Source organism: Pecten maximus, chromosome 12 (assembly GCF_902652985.1).
Source record: "Pecten maximus chromosome 12, xPecMax1.1, whole genome shotgun sequence".
NCBI lineage: Eukaryota > Metazoa > Mollusca > Bivalvia > Pectinida > Pectinidae > Pecten > Pecten maximus.
The window spans coordinates 3,985,957-4,004,747 of NC_047026.1; the positions used below are offsets into that span (position 1 = coordinate 3,985,957).

General features: G+C 35.9%; 2 protein-coding genes across 4 annotated transcripts; both read right to left on the reverse strand.

Moving 5' to 3' along the window:
* Window positions 1-827: 827 nt before the first annotated feature.
* On the reverse strand, window positions 828-8,802 carry LOC117340055. Of its 3 annotated transcripts, none has more exons than XM_033901819.1 (6): window positions 8,661-8,802; window positions 7,965-7,994; window positions 7,451-7,601; window positions 6,844-6,918; window positions 1,458-1,629; window positions 828-899 (listed from the first exon to the last, which is right to left on the reverse strand). In XM_033901819.1, exons 3-6 carry the CDS (start codon window positions 7,532-7,534, stop codon window positions 871-873), a joined length of 360 nt encoding a protein of 119 aa, XP_033757710.1. In that variant the 5' UTR covers window positions 7,535-7,601; window positions 7,965-7,994; window positions 8,661-8,802; the 3' UTR covers window positions 828-870. The 3 variants fall into 3 exon arrangements, 2 of the variants coding, with proteins under 2 accessions (XP_033757710.1, XP_033757709.1); XM_033901818.1 differs by having other exon boundaries at window positions 7,519-7,601; window positions 8,661-8,801; XR_004535356.1 differs by lacking the exons at window positions 7,451-7,601; window positions 7,965-7,994; window positions 8,661-8,802 and adding an exon at window positions 7,279-7,381.
* A 3,188-nt stretch (window positions 8,803-11,990) lies between these two features.
* On the reverse strand, window positions 11,991-18,122 carry LOC117340056. The gene is made up of 2 exons (XM_033901820.1): window positions 18,046-18,122; window positions 11,991-14,558 (listed from the first exon to the last, which is right to left on the reverse strand). Exon 2 carries the CDS (start codon window positions 14,359-14,361, stop codon window positions 12,301-12,303), a length of 2,061 nt encoding a protein of 686 aa, XP_033757711.1. The 5' UTR covers window positions 14,362-14,558; window positions 18,046-18,122; the 3' UTR covers window positions 11,991-12,300.
* Window positions 18,123-18,791: the final 669 nt, after the last annotated feature.

Sequence of the window (18,791 nt, forward strand, 5' to 3'; positions counted from 1 at the left end):
CGCCCGGGCTTATCCTTCCGGGGCGCCTGGTCTCACTCCTATTAACCTTATCATTGTCAAGGGCTTAACTGTGTAAATTTTGCTATACCATACTTAATATTTTTGTCCTCGCTTTAAAATTGTGCATTTTTGTTTGTTTTTGAATTAATACGCCAATATTTTATTGTTCATTTCAATTCCATTGTCCTTTCAGTTATGCAGAGATTAACCAATATTGCGCTAGTACCAGGGCGTAGGTTTTGAAGTCTTGAATTTCGCCTGGCACGTTCACTCATTTTTCTTACTTGAAACACAAGGGTTTGTATATATATATATATATATGCTGATCACGGCTCTACTTTTGATTTTTATCATTAACATTTATTACAAACCCCTGTGCTGGAAATGTTGACAATACAGAGATGGTAGCAGATGTTATCTTACAGCCGGAGTTATATTACTCGGGCTAGTCGATCGTTTCGTTGATTAGTTCCACTGAACATCGTTTTGTCGTAGCGACAGAACTGAAACAACGAAAATTAAACATATGCAAAATATTGCTAGAACATGGATATAAAAATACTCCTAACAACACGCCTAGGATGTCAGAATAAAAACTATGGCTAAATGTTAGTGAAGTTTTCCCGGCGTCTGTTGAAACAAGAAAGATACATATAGGTCAATTTCACAGGGACTTGGTACGAATTCCCAACCCACGATCCACATTTGTATGCATCATAGCTACAGTAATATACTATGATACATATTGACCATGTGTTGAGAACTCGTGCTAATATCCTGTTGTCGATTGGGATCCGTGAATTTATAAAACACAAAAGATCGACGAGTTTTATCAAAGAAACCAATTTATTTCTTGAAATGTGGCCTTTTTCAATGGCTTGCCGTGGTGTGCGTAGAATCTGAAAATGAGAATAAGACATGATAAGCATGATAGTGTCACAAGAAGAATATGAATATACATTCCATCCCTCCAACCCAACGACTTCCCTGTAACATAACATTACAGTACCACAATATGTGACCATTTCTTTTAAAGTAACCTGCCCACACAAACTCAAGGACCATGTGGAACATTACTATAAACATGTATTTTATCCTCAGAAAATAAAGTTTATTACTCTATTATTATTACAAATACATATACCACGAATCTTGACTTACAATGTAATCAAAACGTTTAAAGATGAATGATTAGCATGATGATTTCAATTTTTCAGTTATAAATTTTCCATTTATTGATAGTAACAACCCTGCTTCCCCAACGATCTTGTTGTTTACGGATCAAAGTAGCATTCCCCAGTGAAAACCCTTTAAATAGTATATATATAATGTTGATAAAATACTGTTACTGAGCAGACACTGTTTTTGTTGACCTTGGCTGTTAATAGGACGTTAAACAAATAAAACCAAACCAAACCAAACTCTGTTCGTGTTAGGCAATGACAGACGTGACTCACTTTGGTGACACAGGAGAGCATTGCAAGGTTGTCCCGATGTCCCTGGAGTGCCACAGCAGTCATAGCAGGACCGGTATTCAACAGGGGCGGATGTTTGAATGTCGCCCCTCTTCACTACGACACTCCTCCTTCGCTTCTTCCCTTGCCCAACCATTGTGATGTACTGACACAGCTGTAGGGAGACACAAGTACACGTTAATTAGTCCTATAATGTAAGAGACTTCGAAGGTTCATATCGTGATTTTTTTATGTTTAATATCGGATATTTACATTTTTATTATTTGTCGAACCTCGAAGTCTTACATTATAGGACAACATGTTAATCAGCGATGGATAGTCCCACAGTTGAAGCACAGGGACTTGAGAATTAGTTACAGTCTACATGTATTTGGACCTCCCCTATAGTGTGCTTGAGGGGAGGTCCAAATACATGTAGACTGTAACTAATTCTCAAGACCCTGTGAGTTGAAGCGGTGTTGCTATTCACAGGGACCCGATAATTTGTTACAGTCTACATGCATTTGAACCTTCCCTAGTGTGTATAGCACATTTTCAGACGTTTTGTTGGGATCAAGATTAAAATTCAGTAAAAATGACACCCCCGGTCGAACACCGAAATACAAATACGTGTAGACTGTAAAACAATGTTAGGTCCCTGTGGTGATATTAGCATCATTTTATTGAACGACTTCAAGTCACAGGGGCTTGACACGCTTCTATAACCCAGAATGAACAATTGACCACAGGGCTACTTATTCATTCTGGGTCATAGGGACGTGTCAAGACCCTGTGAAGTTACAATTGAAGGAACGATATTTGATGTTTGTCTAATGTCCAAGCTAACTTTGAAAGCTGTTTGTTTTCCTTTCGCGCTCGCTGAATTTGTGATTATGCATTCTGGTTGGACTAGAATTAAACTATCACAAATATGTACGGTCGATAAGTTTGACTATTTTTGAATTTAAGTCATCTTACAAGTATGTTTTGTTTTTTGTTTTTTGTTTTTGTTGTTTTTTGTTTTTTGACATATTTAGCATCCTTACTTGATAACTGATAAGTTTACACAAAACAAACGGGGCGTCACAGTTTTATACAAGTGGGGTGTGACGCTCGATAGGGAGAAATTGAAGATTTATCTTCCACCGGCTGGTACGAGGCAATCATTTTATCTTTATTTTCATTCTGTGTGTTGAAATACTTGGTATTAGGTTTAGAAATAATAATAAGATAAAGGGTATTGAGTTAGATAGTTGTCCCATTCTCATTTCTCAGTATGCTGATGACACCACTCTTATACTGGATGGATCCGAAAGGTCTTTAAAAGAATCTATTATTGAGTTGAATACATTTGCAAATACAACTGTATCTCTGGTTTGAAACTTAATGTTGATAAAACGCAGGTTGTCTGGATAGGGAGTAAAATTTATAGTCATGATATTTTTTTGCCAGAATTAAACTTACAATGGGGAAGGCATAGATTTACACTGCTAGGAATTGATTTTAGTGTGAACCTTCATGAGATTCCCAAGTTAAATTTTGATAAAAAGTTAATTAAACTGAAAATGCTTATTAAGACATGGACTAGAAGATCACTTACACCTCTTGGGAGAATAACTTTGATAAAATCTCTTTTATTATCACAGTTTAATCATCTGTTTATTTCCTTGCCAAACCCTGATGAATTAATTCTGCAGGAGCTTAACTCAATTCTTTTCGCATTTTTATGGAACAGTAGGGCTGACAAAATAAAGAGAGATGTCGCAACCCAGAATTATTATGAAGGGGGTCTTAAAATGGTAAATGTAAGATTGTTTATAGACTCATTGAAATTAGGTTGGGTGAGAAGGTTATATAAGAAAACATGCAAGTGGCAAGTTATTTTTAAGACACACTCAGACTTACATAAGCTATCTAATTGTGGCAGTGGTTATATTCAGGAATGTCAGAATAAATGTAAAAACAAGTTTTGGAAGGATGTGTTTAAAGCATGGATACGGTTCAATAATTCGGATATGGTAAGGGAAAAACAGGAAAGCCTCATACTGACCATGCCATTATGGTATAATAGAAATTTAGTTATTGGGAAAAAAACGATTTTTTACAAAGTTTGGTACAATAGAGGAGTAACAATATTTAATGATCTGGTAAAAAATCACAGTACGAGCACTTTCTACTCATTTCAAGAATTTACTGAGATCTACCAAATAAACACTAACTTTCTCCAATATCAGGGTGTGATTGCTGCTGTCAGAACATACTTAGCAAAGATGAACTTTGAAAAAAAACAGTTAATAGTCTACCCAATCATTCCTAATAATATATTACTACTCCTGAAAAGTGTTAAAGGGACTAAGGATCTATATAATCTGATGGTTAAAAATAGTATTATTTCTAGAGGTAGGAGAAAATGGGAGGAAGTTTTTGAAGATGGTGAATTGAATTGGTCAGACATTTATGGAACTCCTTTTAGGGTTACAAAAAACACAAAACTACAATGGTTTCAATACAGAATAGTTCAACATATACTAACAACAAATGCTCTCATGTTTAAAATAGGCCTGGTGAATAGTCCAATATGTAATCTATGTAATTTAGAGCGAGAAACGATTATTCATATTTTATGGGAATGTCGAGAAACACAAAGATTTTTGCAAAGTGTAGAAACACTACTTGATGCTCTCTTTATTCCTTTCCAATTTAACAAAAAAAGTTTCCTTTTTGGTGTTTTTGTAAAAAATATGAATATTACAACAAATAGACTGGATAATGAAATTTTGATTATGATTAAGTTTTATATATACAAGACAAGGTGTCTACATAAAACATTAAGTCCACATGCTCTGATTAATTCTATTAAAGATTTCTATATCATTCAAAAATATATTGCTAATAGCCAAGGTGACCAGGTACAGCAGAACTTTGACAAAGAATGGAGAAAGTGGGGAAAATTATTAGAATTGGCGGACAGTTTTTTCTGAATTGATATATGGTGTCCAGTGTATTATATCCTATTTTTTTTTTTTTTTTTATGTTTCTCTACTTACTTTCCCTGGAGACCCTAGATTCAATTGATATAGCTATGTAAGATAAATATCTATGACAATTATTTTTTACGGTTTTATTTGACATATTTGTTTGGTAAGTCTCATTTCTAGCCCGGTCTATCTTCTCTCTCTCTTGCTCTCTCTCTCTCTCTCTCTCTCTCTCTCTCTCTCTCTCTCTCTCTCTCTCTCTCTCTCTCTCTCTCTCTCTTCTCTCTCTCTCTCGTTGTTTTTTTTTGTTGTGGAATGGATGTGATGATTTTTGTGAGGGTATGGAGAATGTGTGTATGTTGATGATATACTGTCATAATGTAAACGTGTGGATGATGATGATTTTGTTATTTTACTAATTATATATATATGTAATGATGACGATATCATAATGAATATATATGAGGAAAATGATAATAAGGATATAGGATGATGTTGATGATGTTGATGATATCATAACAAATATATATGATTATGTTGCATGATGATGATGATGATGATGATGATGATGTATGTGTGATGATGATAGTGTTTTTGGTCACTATTTCTGAGATAGTTAGTGTATGTAACTGAATATTGTATAGCATGAAATGAAAATGGTGATATATCGAGTGATGATGATGATGATGATGATGATTATCACTATGTGAGATAATTATTGCATGTAATTTATTGTATAGTATATATATGTTGATTGTGATATATTGAGTGGATGATGATGATGATGATGATGATGATGATCAATGATGATGATGATGATGATCACTATGTGAGATAATTATTGTAACTTGTATTGTAACTTATTGTATAGTATATATATGTCGATTGTGATATATTGAGTGGATGATGATGATGATGATGATGATGATGATGATGATGATGATGATCGATGATGATCACTATGTGAGATAATTATTGTAACTTGTAACTTATTGTATAGTATATATATATGTTGATTGTGATATATTGAGTGGATGATGATGATGATGATGATGATGATGATGATGATGATTATCATGATGATGATCGTGATGATGTACACTGTAGGTATAGGTGTGGTCACTACATTGTATCTTAAATATTTCAGAATTAATGTGTGTAAAGGAATTGAATGTGTAGCATGAAAAGGATGATATAATGAACTATGATGATGATATCGATGATAATGATGATATCATATATGTGATGTGATTATGATCTTATGTGCGAGTGTAAGTGTATGTGTTATATTTATGTTTTTACTATGCTGAAAAAAACTTGAAAAATAAAATAAATACAAATTTTTTTTTTTTTTATCTAAGATGGCGACAGGTGCCAAAAATGGAGACATACGCATAAAATGTATCTTCATCCGTAGTGAATCAGAATGCTCGGCTGTTAGTTTTACTGATAAATGAAATCGGTGAGACGAAACCTATGTAGACAATAGGCGGAGTCGTGTAGGCGTTAAACGAGTAAAACAAAAACATAGATGAAGGAGTGAATACTGTAGTATCATTAATTATCGCGGGATTTTATTTTCGCTGATTTCGTAGGTACTGTTAATCTGCGAAATCTTTTTTTATATCATAATTATGGTACTATACTAGGGTTATAAGAAATAATGTATATTTATAGAAGTTAGGAAGATCTTAGCGGGTTTCATCGGGGCTTTCAATATACGAGATCTTGGAATAAACGATTTTACAGTGTCCATTGAATGTAATGATATTTGTACCAATTTACAAGTTGTCTTATATAATAGAGGTTTTGTTTTATTTTGTTGAACGTCTTATTAACAGCCGGTGTCATTTAAGGACGTGCCAGGTTTTGGAGGTGGAGGAAATCCGGAGTACCAGGTGGAGGACTAATGATAAAGTGTCGGGACACCTTATTTGACTTAAACCACTCGGCCACCGCGGCCCCATAATATTACATTATAACAATATATACACAGGGGTTTCTCTCATCCTGAACTCATCGGGTATTGTCGCTGTAATGTAGATTCCCCAAGGAGTTCCGGATGGGGTTCCTCTGTTTAGATATACATGTATATGATACTTCGGTTAATTGTATAACGGTTTTTTTTTATATTACATAAAACACGCCTAATTCTTTCAGATAGTTTGTAGTTTGTTTGTTGGTTTGACTTGTTTTTTTTGTTTTTTTTTTAATTTTTTTTTCTGTTTTTTTGTTGTTTTTCTGTTTTTTTTTTTAGAAATAAATCCTTTTAAATACGTGTAAATATTCTGTTAAATGTTTAAATTAACTTTTTTTCAATTTTGTAATATAAATACAGCTGTTTCAGCTGAATACATCTTCTGCACGTTCTCGCCTCATTTCTCGGGGAAGAACATGTTTAATATAATAGTCACCGCTCTATCCCGACATCCGGCGTTGTGTAAGATGTCATATGTATCCAGGTCCACGGTCCTCTCAAAAAAACACTCCTGAAACGAATTTACGGGGACAGCATGGATAAACAGCTTCACATAGAAACAGAATCACCTACATGTATCTAAATTAAAATGTATCGACTTTATAATGGGCAAAATTTACACGAGTACGGAAGTCATGTTTAAAATGTGGTTGCTATGGTCACAGGCGTCTGCTTCTGGTTAGTATTTATAAAAAAATATATTAGCCCCTATTCCCGGAGTAAGGGCTAATACTTTTTTTTATACTTACCAGAGACAGACGCCTGTGCTATAGTGTAATTCCTCTTATTAACAAAACTGTTTTATAAACAAATTCAGCCAGATTTATAATATTAAACTGAAAATTATTTGATAAATGAAACAGTGCCTTACCTCCAATTACGTATGCCACGTCGTCAGCAAATCTATTTTAATGTTTTGACAAGTTGAATCAATCGACAACTGTCGTTACTTTCCGTAAAAGTACTTTATTGCTTACGGAAACTATCGACTGTTCTCGATGTGAATTAATTGCTCAGCAGGTGCTTAATTAATGGAGACTTACCCCACATACTTTTTTTTCTATATTGACCACCTTCAGCGAATAATGTGTTACCCGACAAGACGCCGTACCTCGTGTTGAGCACATGTAATGGGATGGCAGTGGTCAAGCTGTTGGTTGGCGTTCATGCAGAACAAACACTCCAGTGCAGCCCCTACAGGACGACATACAAAATTTGAAAAAAAAAAATATTGAAACAAAAAAACAAAAACAAAAACAAAAGTCCTGTGAATAACATCAGACATAGCCAGGATGAAATGTTTATATAACTTTTTTCATTCATAGTTCAATTTAAAGTTAGGTTCAGAATTATCCGGAAACAAGTTGTAGTAACTTATATAAATCCGTTTCCTAAATGACAATTTACTACAGATGTAAAAATTGGTGTCCGGATTTATTTATTTATTTATTTATTTATTTTATTTATTTCAGCATTTCTTTACCGATAGATTTAACATACAAAAATGTATTTCCCGTAATCAGTCTTTAACTATATGACGTCATACAGACTACATACCTGTGGTCACCAACAGGATAAATATAACACCTGGCATGTAAAAACAACAAACTATTAATGATTAATTATGTTTTGTTCCATATAATGGCTCATTTATAAAAAAAAAAAAAAAAAAAAAAGAAAAGAAGAAATATGTGGAAGGCCAAACCATCAGAGAAGAAAACAACATTGAATATACATGTATTTAAGATTTCTCAAGATCTGAACTACGTTGCCTCTCAATGCGTTTGTTTATGTAAATGTAAACTTTGTTTATTTTACAACAATCCCGAAACAATTGTTAAATCAATTTATATTAATCACGCTTGTTGGCCAGGACTGAAGCGCGTGAGGGGTCTTACTGTGGACGAAACAGGAGTACCGGGGGGAAACCCACATGGTCGGGCAGGTAACCCCACGTCCGATCGGGGAATCGAACCCCGGCCGCATGGGTGAAAGGCAAGTGTGTTACCCCTGTGCCAACCGACAACCCTATGTTGGCGTATTCCATGTCATACAATTTCGTGTTACATTCTCCACTGACCACCCCCATAGGAATATCCCTAATAGCGACCATGATATGTCTTGGTCAGCCATATACCTGATGTTATCCAAAACCATTTACCTGCCCTGTCTAATATTCAGAGATAAATCAGCTTCAATTTCAAAATTTTGCAAAATATAGATTCCATAAACAATGTTAAGGAAATTGTTTACCTGAGAGAGTCGCCATTTTGTAAATCGTGACTAAGCAAGCACAAACTATAGATAAGCCATGGTTCTCAATCACGTGTTGGAAGCAATGACTGCCATATCGTCTGTATAAATGGAGAGGTTATGTCATCATCACACATGGTGATGAGGTTAATGTGACGTAATCAAAGACTGTCGGGGTTTTATGACATAATGTGACGAGTTGAATATGACGTCATACAATATGATGAGGGTTGATATGACGCCATCACATCATATATAAGACGAATTTTTCTATGACGTCATCGTGTAATATACTGGTGTAAACATGACGTCATCATCGAATATGATGAGATTGATATGACGTTACTTGGCCAATAGCGTACGACGGGTACATTTGACGTTATCTTGGTCTGATGGCAGATTGATGAAGTCAACGGGGAAGTTTTATGCTCGCCATTGGAGTCTTACATTTCCTTATCTGCCGTGAAACTACGCTTTGTGTTTCCTTTGTCACAAATCCGGTTCTTATTTGGAGAACGTGACATCACATGTCAATGTCGTCTATAGAGCAGAAGACGCTTAGCCTTCCGGAATATCAGGTCCAATAGTATTCTCTAAGGTTCTCTGTGTAAATCTCTCTCTCTCTCTCTCTATATATATATATTATTTTGCCCCCAGTTTATCGAATTTAAGTTACAATAACGGGGCTCATTTAAATGGCGGTATCCTCTTCATTTTAAGAGTCAATCAGTCAAATGTCTTAAAATATTGTCCTGTTATCTCCTGCCTTCATGGTTCGTTATCATATAACTATAACATGATCAAATCAGTCCCGTGATTACACTGAGGAACACCACTAAGACATGATTAAAAGTACGAAAATGGCGACAACCATTTGATCACTTAGGTTCGTTTTGCCATGAGCGAAACTGATGCGTGAATGCATTGACAACGCCAACGTGTGATAGGCGAGGGAGGGTCAACACTCCCGGACAAAAGAGAATGACCTATCATGATGACCGAGTGATGCTTGACTGAATCTTCGTCACACCTCATTGGTCCCGATCGGATCTCGATTAGGTCGATATATCATCTTATTCGCAGTTGTCGGCCTTTTTAATAGCTCGATCGCCATCAATAATGTGTTTCGTGATAATACGGGTTAATATCCTTGCGGTATAACGAAAGTTCTACTTCCGGTATGTAAAGAATTTGACTTCCGGTTTTGAATGAGTGAACGAACTTCATTCATTAGTGGGTTTTGTTTTCAGACGTTACATGACCTTAGATGTTTGTGTGGACACCGTCGTCATGTGACCTTAGATGTTGTGTGGACACACATGACATGATATTCACGTTGTGTGGTCATCGTCGTCATATAACCTTAGTCTTTGTGTGGGAACCATCGTCATGTGACTCTAGAAAATGTATCCAAATATTAGATTTTGATATGTCTATATATACATAGATCATAGCGGTATTGTGTGGAGTAATCTTTCGCTCTATATTTTGATATATCTATATAAACATAAATCATAGCGGTATTGTGTGCAGTAATCTTTCGCTCTAGATTTTGACTGCATGGACTATACTATAACATAGGTGCTTAAGAATGATTTACTGATCACGCATCTGATTAAATACATTTGTTAATTAGCGCGCTACTTCATTTGAATAATTTACCTATTCATCACATTTTCTACTCCCTACATATGAGTTACTCTACTATTTCGCGTACATCTGGATAGCGATATTTTTCACTTTTCCGCGAGTCTTAATTCTTGTGGTTTTGCTAAAATTTGAAATAAAACGGTGTTTTTGCTGATAATATTAAAAAACATATTTAGAGTCAGATATATAATTTTACAGGCTTCATGTATATACCTTTTCAGGATTTTGATATGTAACACTTGAAAATAGCATTATTTGCAGGTGATCTTGCTGGACCGGAAGTAGTTCTATTCACTGCTGTTAAATGGATATTTTCAGTAAATTGCCCATTTACAATTATAAAAGCTGTACTTAAAGACATTATCATAATGCGCTAGTCAGATGACAAATGTATACAGCAGGCTTTGGAATAATGCCGACTTGATATAAATTGATTTACAACTCATTTTCGAGTACAGAGTTGAAGGTTTATATTGAATGACAGAGGTTAACCACTAAGTAAACCTGCATTGCTTGCGTCTGGAACGCCTGGGGTATTACAAATGAAAAAACCAGAGTAGATCCGGATGGTCTTATCTGATATCCGAGTCACGCTTGCCTGTAAATTTTAACTACATGCATGTGTCTTTAGTTTAAATTCGATTCAAAGTTCATTTGCATATTATTTTGACATATTCAACAAACTTATAACGCCCAAATTTGACACAGAACAAAGTTGAAAATTAAAATAAGTAATATCATTGACGATTTACTGCAACTTTATTTTTTTTGAATTCGAAGGTCAGCTAGCTGACACCACGTGCTCCATTGTGAATTTGTATTGTATTAACTATGTCGCACTAGGAAACCCCTTGCATCATAGAACAATGCCCAGATCTTTTTGTTATTAGAAAACTTCAAATAATTTATTGTTCATTTCATAACTTGAAAACAATGACACTTGGTCACTTTTCACTGTTTTAATAGATACACATGTTTTAAACCTATAAACAAATTCAAAGCAAAATAACATGTTAGTGCTTGGTGGTGAAAGCATGTAAGCTAAAAATGTATTTATCTTTTGTTTGAAGATTCTTTTGATCTAAATCAAAGATTTACTAAACAAAATGTCGCATTTACATATCTAAATAAATAAGAAAGGAAATTGTACATACAATGTATAAATTGTATTATGTAGTCTAGTAAGAATATTAATTATCAAGTCTGAGATACGCCTGTCGGTTTAAGACAACGCTTTTAAAAAAATGTCTAAAATTGTGTGTATTTAGGAAGACAAATGATGACAAAGCCGGATGACAGCTTCTACAATTACAGCAAATGAACAGGGATTTGGTACAAGTTCACAACCCTGTGGTCCGAAGAGTAAATATATATTATATAATTAAAATTTGTGCCAGGCCCCTGTGCTTTTAAAGCAGTATATACCGTTTTATTTAAGAAACTTTTGTTGTCATTGCCGCCAGCAAGTGTCACCTTGGAAAACAATGAAAGTTGTCGACGATCAGCTATAAATAATTTAACGACGAATGCGCAGTGTTTGAAGTTTAAAACAGCTGTTGGAGCGCATGTCAACGCTGTTATTGTTTTAAACATTTCACATGTCGTAAGAAAACTTGATTCACGAGAGTGACATTTGCACATAACTTGGATCTGATATGAAATACAAGAAAACAAATCAGACATGTTCTGCAATATTATTTTATGATAAAAATGTACGAGATCTATAAATATATATTTGTATAATACAAGTACGACATTGAGGTAGACATTTTATGACGCTAACTAAATAGAGAGGAGTTCCGAAAGTTCTAGCGTCAGACCGTTGGGTATGGATGATATATATTGCATATATATATATATATTACTTCACCTCGAACTTTCCACCAATAGCACCGAGCACAATTCCTTTGTTAGAGACACTAAATGAGAGAGAGGATTGAGTACCCAAGGTTCAAGTATGATGAGTTTGGGGACTACGGTAACTGCAGTGTCACACCGGAGGCATGTCGGGATTTCCATTGAAGGTACCATTAGTACTTCCGGTGTATGTACCGGAAGAACGCAGTGTGCCTAGTGACGTATACACTCCCTGTGTCGCAGCCACACTGTACGCAACATGTGCGCTTTTATCCGGCTTGTAAACCACGCTCTTTTCGTTAGAAGCCGCAACCGGAAGTGACGTCACTCCTGTATACAATGGCAACGTAAAGAGTGTAACTAGCATAACAAGAATCAACATTGCCCTCTGTAGAAATAATATCACTAACACGCCACAAATAAGAGCGAATGCTGAATATCCCCACAGATGTTTGAAACTGAACCAAAATGGATTAGATTCTCGGAATTCCTCTTCAACCGCTCTTTGGGGAATCCATTTAACATTAGCAAACAAATTTGCCTGGACGGCTTTTACTATGCGCACGCATCCAATGATAGCTTCCGGTGTAAACTGGATTATGGAGGCGATGGTCTCCAGGATGACGTATTTATAGTTGTGTTTTGTGCACGTGGCGAACTTGGGGAAAACGAGAACGAGGAACATGATGATTATAATGGAGGCGTACCTGTAACGGAGGTGGACACTGATGTGGATTATCACATAAAACAACAACAGAGGTTTCATCAACATCTGACGGAGAGCAGAGTAGGCCACATAAGAACTTACGAAATCTAACTTGGATTCTGTTCGAAGTTTCGTCTTGTTGAATTTTTCCTTTTGAAACTTTTGTTGTATCCAACGCATTGGTTTGCCGATGCCATTTTTCCAGAAATACATGGCCAACAAAACCTCTCCTCGATTCCATCGTCTTTCTCTTATATTCCAAGTGACGAAGTTATACGAGGGTGCCTCTAGTAAGTGAGTAGAGCCAGCGTACAATGGGTGTAAGATGGCCGCCTCAAACGTGTCGTGGCTAAGCACATCAACAGGCACGAGCTCGATCAAGTTCGTGCGCGTGCCAATAACCTTATCAATGTAAATACGATTTTTTATCATCGCCTTTCCGAAATACGCTGATTGTCCAAGAAGTGCCATGACCGCATTCGTCATTGGACTATAAATAGCTTGCCGCATTGACTCCAGATGCATAAAGATGGTGTCTGTTCGGGAACAGTGAAGTTTAATAGATGGCTGGATAATTCCGCGCTCGGGATTGGCTGCAGCGATCTCGAGGAGGTCGAAAACCATTCCTCGCGGAACACCTGTATCACCGTCCAACACTAACGTATAATCAAATTTTCTCCCGAAAATATTGCTTACATCCTCTGATTGGTGAAATAGTGGTTCACCATAGCGACGCGCGCTTTTTTGATAATATTCCACGTCACAGTACGTGTACGCTACGTCATCACCTTCCGACAATAGCATGAGGTCCTGATATTGGCCGCACTTCCGGAGCACGCGGCTGACCCTGTGAATGACCATGAACTCCTTGGCATATCTATCACAGACCTGGTGGAGATATTCCCTGATAAACAACGCCTTATCAATATCTTCGTACATCTGCCAAACATTGTCGTAGTGTAGCGGATCAATCGAGTCCCGATCACTCTTAGCGAACGCTATGCCCTCGTTATAAAGCTGATCATAAATGATACTCCGGAACTTATTCACAACCTCAATTTCGTACTCCTTTAGTTCCTCGGCGCCGGTCGCGCTGACGAGTACAGCCGACACATTGGGTCTCAGATTGCCGATATAAGCTTCGTACATAGTGTCTAAACACTCATCAATGTCGTCCCGGCCCAGGGCAAGTAGGTTGTAATTCAGAACGATGGTGAAATGATTGCAACGGGCTTTTTTGTTATGGCGGGTCTCGCCCCCGACGATCAGTGTCGCTATCGTCTGCACAGGGAATTCGAACACCGATCCTTGGAGTACCCCTAAGACCACGACAATGATTACACCGTTCACGTACTCTGTCTGGTTCCAGTCCACGTTGATGATGTTTAACACTATCGCCCCGAAGGCCATAAATATCCATATAGAAAAATATAAATAAACTCGAATGTTTCTGTTCATTTTAAAGACGTTAAGTTTCTGTATCAGCATATTTGCAGGGTGTGCTTCTTAAGTCTTTTCGGATTGACTACGACTTCACAGTATTTCCCAAATGTTTTAAAAATAGTTTCCATATTTGAAGAATGCAGTTGATCAGGCGGTGATTCGAAACGTTTTGGTGACGCAGACATACTCCTTCGTTTGTTCCGATAATTCTTCAGTGATCGCTTCCTCGCAGACGTGCTGCTCTGGAAAAAAAGAAAGATATGACAAATAAATAAAATTGGAATTCGAAGCATAGTAATAAAACCGTGTTGTGTGCGCATGCGCTTAACCAACGCGGGAGGTGACACTATCAATCAACCCCCTGCAGATTAAGCAATGCTAGGAACGTCAAAAAAGGAGTCGGGTTGGCGAAGGTGTGAAAAATATGTACACCAAATTATACGCATGACCTAGCCTGGCTACGGCACCATCAGCATGCTAATCCACGCGTGATAAGGTCACCGACAAGCTTGACAATGTGTACTGTTATTTGAGGAATTATGACAAGAAAAGCGTGTTCGTGAAAGTGATTATTCTCAGCAAATCGCTAAATATGAAAAAAGAATCGTTTGTAATAATATGTATGACTCTTCAGTACATAAAATTAAGATAATGTCAGTGTATTTTTCCTCTGAGGAGCCAGGAAAATGGAGAAGATGTCCCTGCTGACCAACTTCCGGTTATCAATTGGTACAGGATCTTTAAGATAACCACACATTTATATATATATCTATATATATATATATATGTGTGTGTGTATATATTAGTGGTACGGGAAGGACAGGAGAAAGGAAGAAAACACGAGTAAAAGTAAAACGTATTTATAGAATGGCTTACACAAAAAAATTATCTTATTGAATTTCGGACTTCCGGATCCAATTAGATTCAATGTACATTGATTAGAACTCTGGGGACATTGCGATCAGCTGTAATAAGTTCTGTAACGTTCAGTTGGAAATTGGGGTAAAAAAGAGGCTAAAAGTCATATAGTTATGCTGTATTGCGGTCCATGTACAATTACAGCCACCATGGATAAATCAATATTGAAAAAAACTCACAAAAGATGTATAATAAGCTTAAAAACAAATAAATAAATATCTGAAACAAAATAATTGGTTGTGAAATACATTACATTTAGATATACAACTGCATGTATGTTGATAAATCGCTTTATACCACTTCCGGTTTATTTTTAAGAAAAACTTGGACGATATGTATTCCCTGTATTTATCCTAAATTTCTCATGTGACATTTAAAAACTGATATCCCCTGACACACGTGTACTTTTTCTCCAAAGCATTTTAGGTTTATTTTCTTAAATGTCACCATTTACCAAAGAAATATTTTTTTATTCTGATATGACAAAGACAGCTTTTATAACGAAGTATATTGTAACTGCAGTGTCAAAAAAAATATATATTACAGAGATTTGGATTGGTTGGGTGATGTATTACTAGGGAGATCGCCGCACCAAGGTTCCACATGGCTGATCACATTGTGCATGCGCCCTATCGACATGTCATCAGTCAACCAAATCGAACGCGTGCTCTTACAACTTGTCTGTGGTCTTCATCGATAAGTGATTTTCTGATGTACGACAAGTCCACAAAAAAATCTTCATAAGAATACGATGGTGGTTTATAAAGTTATGACTTGTTATATGGAAGACATGACCCCTCCCTCATCCATTTTACGAGTTCTGGTCTACAACATATATCGAACGCGCTTTATTTTACAACAATAATCGTGTACAGAGACTAATTCTATTGTGTTATTGATATATAGATATATTCTGAAAAATTTGTAGTCGTAAATGTATGTATTTGTGTAGACTGTTGAATGGACAAATTGTTCATCTGTTGCGAGAAGTTTTTCAAAAACAAATATTCAATACCAATTGTGTGTACAAATTATACCACTATGCTATTAACAACCGGTATATAATGTATCATTTTGTACCGTGTACAGTAGTATTTCCGGTATACAATGTATCATTTTGTAACATGAACTGTACTATTTCCGGTATACAATGTATTATTTTGTACCGTGTACAGTAGTATTTCCGGTATACAATGTATTACTTTGTATTATGAACAGAAGTATTTCCGGTATACAATTTATCACGTTGTACTATGAACAGTAGTATTTCCGGTATACAATGCATCACTTTGTACCATAAACAGTAGTATTTCTGGTATACAATGTATCACTTTGTATTATGAACAGTAGTATTTCCGGTATACAATTTATCACTTTGTACTATGAACAGTAGTATTTCCGGTATACAATGCATCACTTTGTACCATAAACAGTAGTATTTCCGGTATATAATGTACCACTTTGTACTTTGAACAGTAGTATTTCCGGTATACAATGCATCACTGTGTACCATAAACTGTAGTATTTCCGGTATATAATGTACCACTTTGTACTATGAACAGTAGTATTTCCGGTATACAATGCATCACTTTGTACCGTGTACTGTAGTATTTCCGGTATACAATGTATCCCTGTGTACAGGAGTATTTCCGATATACAATGCATCATTTTATACCATGTACAGTAATATTTCCGGTATACAATATATTATTTTGTATCATGTACATAAGTATTTCCGGTATACAATGTATCAATTTGTACCGTGTACAGTTGTATTTCCGGTATACAATGAATCACTTTGCACCATGAACAGCAGTATTTCCGGTATACAATGTATCATTTTGTACCGTGACAGATGTAGTTCCGGTATACAATGTATTACTTTGTACCATGAACAGCAGTATTTCCAGTATACAATGTATCATTTTGTACCGTGACAGAGGTAGTTCCGGTATACAATGTATCAATTCGTAACATGTACAGTAGTATTTCCGGTATACAATGTATCACTTTGTAAAGTGTACAGTAGTATTTCCGGTATACAATGTATCATTTTGTACCGTGACAGATGTAGTTCCGGTATACAATGTATTACTTTGTACCATGAACAGTAGTATTTCCGGTATACAATGTATCACTTTGTACCGTGACAGATGTAGTTCTGGTATACAATGTATTACTTTGTACCATGTACAGTAGTATTTCCGGTATACAATGTATCACTTTGTACCATGAACAGTAGTATTTCCGGTATACAATGTATCATTTTGTACCATGAACAGTAGTATTTCCGGTATACAATGTATCATTTTGTACCGTGTACCGTAGTATTTCAGGTATACATTGTATCACTGTGCACAGCATTATAAACCCTGCATAAGCTGTATATCTATATATCTTACGCATGTTAGATGAAATTACGCGATGGAGGACAACATGGATCAAGGGTGTGTCCCGGAAGTACTTTATGGAATTGCATAGTAATACACGTGCACACTATAGGTTTTAATCCAATTGTTACATTATCTTATTAGAAACTCAAGAGAAACTGACAGTGTCGCCTAGTAACCCCGTAGAACTTCCACTCATTGTTCATAGGGGCGAGATGACAATTGCATCTACATGCTTAGAATATTATATACCGTCATATGCTAATTACGCCGGTCTACTCGTGCCTGATATTACTGTTCACAATACAGTACTTACGTAATTAACTGAATCTGGTTCGATTTCTTGGTACCAGTTCTGTAAATGAGCGAGCGATGCTGACCCCCAATTAAAGGTACCGGCTAAGAGAAAATGGTACTGTACCTTTCGGATTCCAAAGATCGTCTGTCCGTCACCTGCACATGTACATTCCACTGTCATAACGCCTGCTGATTAAAATGTAACAATATAACACACATTTACATACATATTTATACAGGTCATGAAAGAGGTCTTCACATAGCATTGTCAGCTTAAAATTCAAACGTAATCCGATCACACCTCTAAGTTACCCCAGTCTGAATAAAAAAAATCAATTTAAATGAATTTTTTTAATAAAATTTGACACGGGTAGTTATTTAGACAATTCGGTGAATGTTTTTATTCTTTTATATTAAAAGTTTAAAAAATCATTCAAATATCACATTTTGGTACAATTCACATGAAGTCTACAACGCTGGTTGTGTTCCTATGACGTAATAATATCGCGATCTGCAATTGGCTGGAACACATCAAAGGAGCGAGAAAATTACAACACAATAAACATATATATAGATGTAGGTGTCGACTACCCCGCCCTAAATACATGTGGCGTGGCCACGCCTCAGTGATTCACATAAATAGATTAATAAACATTCTACTTTACAACAGTTATTAAACAGAATACACAAATGAATCACTCATGTTCCGGACGGAAGCAATGCACGTTTTATCTCGTTATTGAAATATTTAATAAACTTGTAAATGTTTGTAGATAAAAAGAAAATAAAGATCTGTACTATGAGTAACAAAGTTGAAGACGAGTTTCCTTTATAACTAAATGTCTCTTAAAACATCCCAGAATTTTCAAG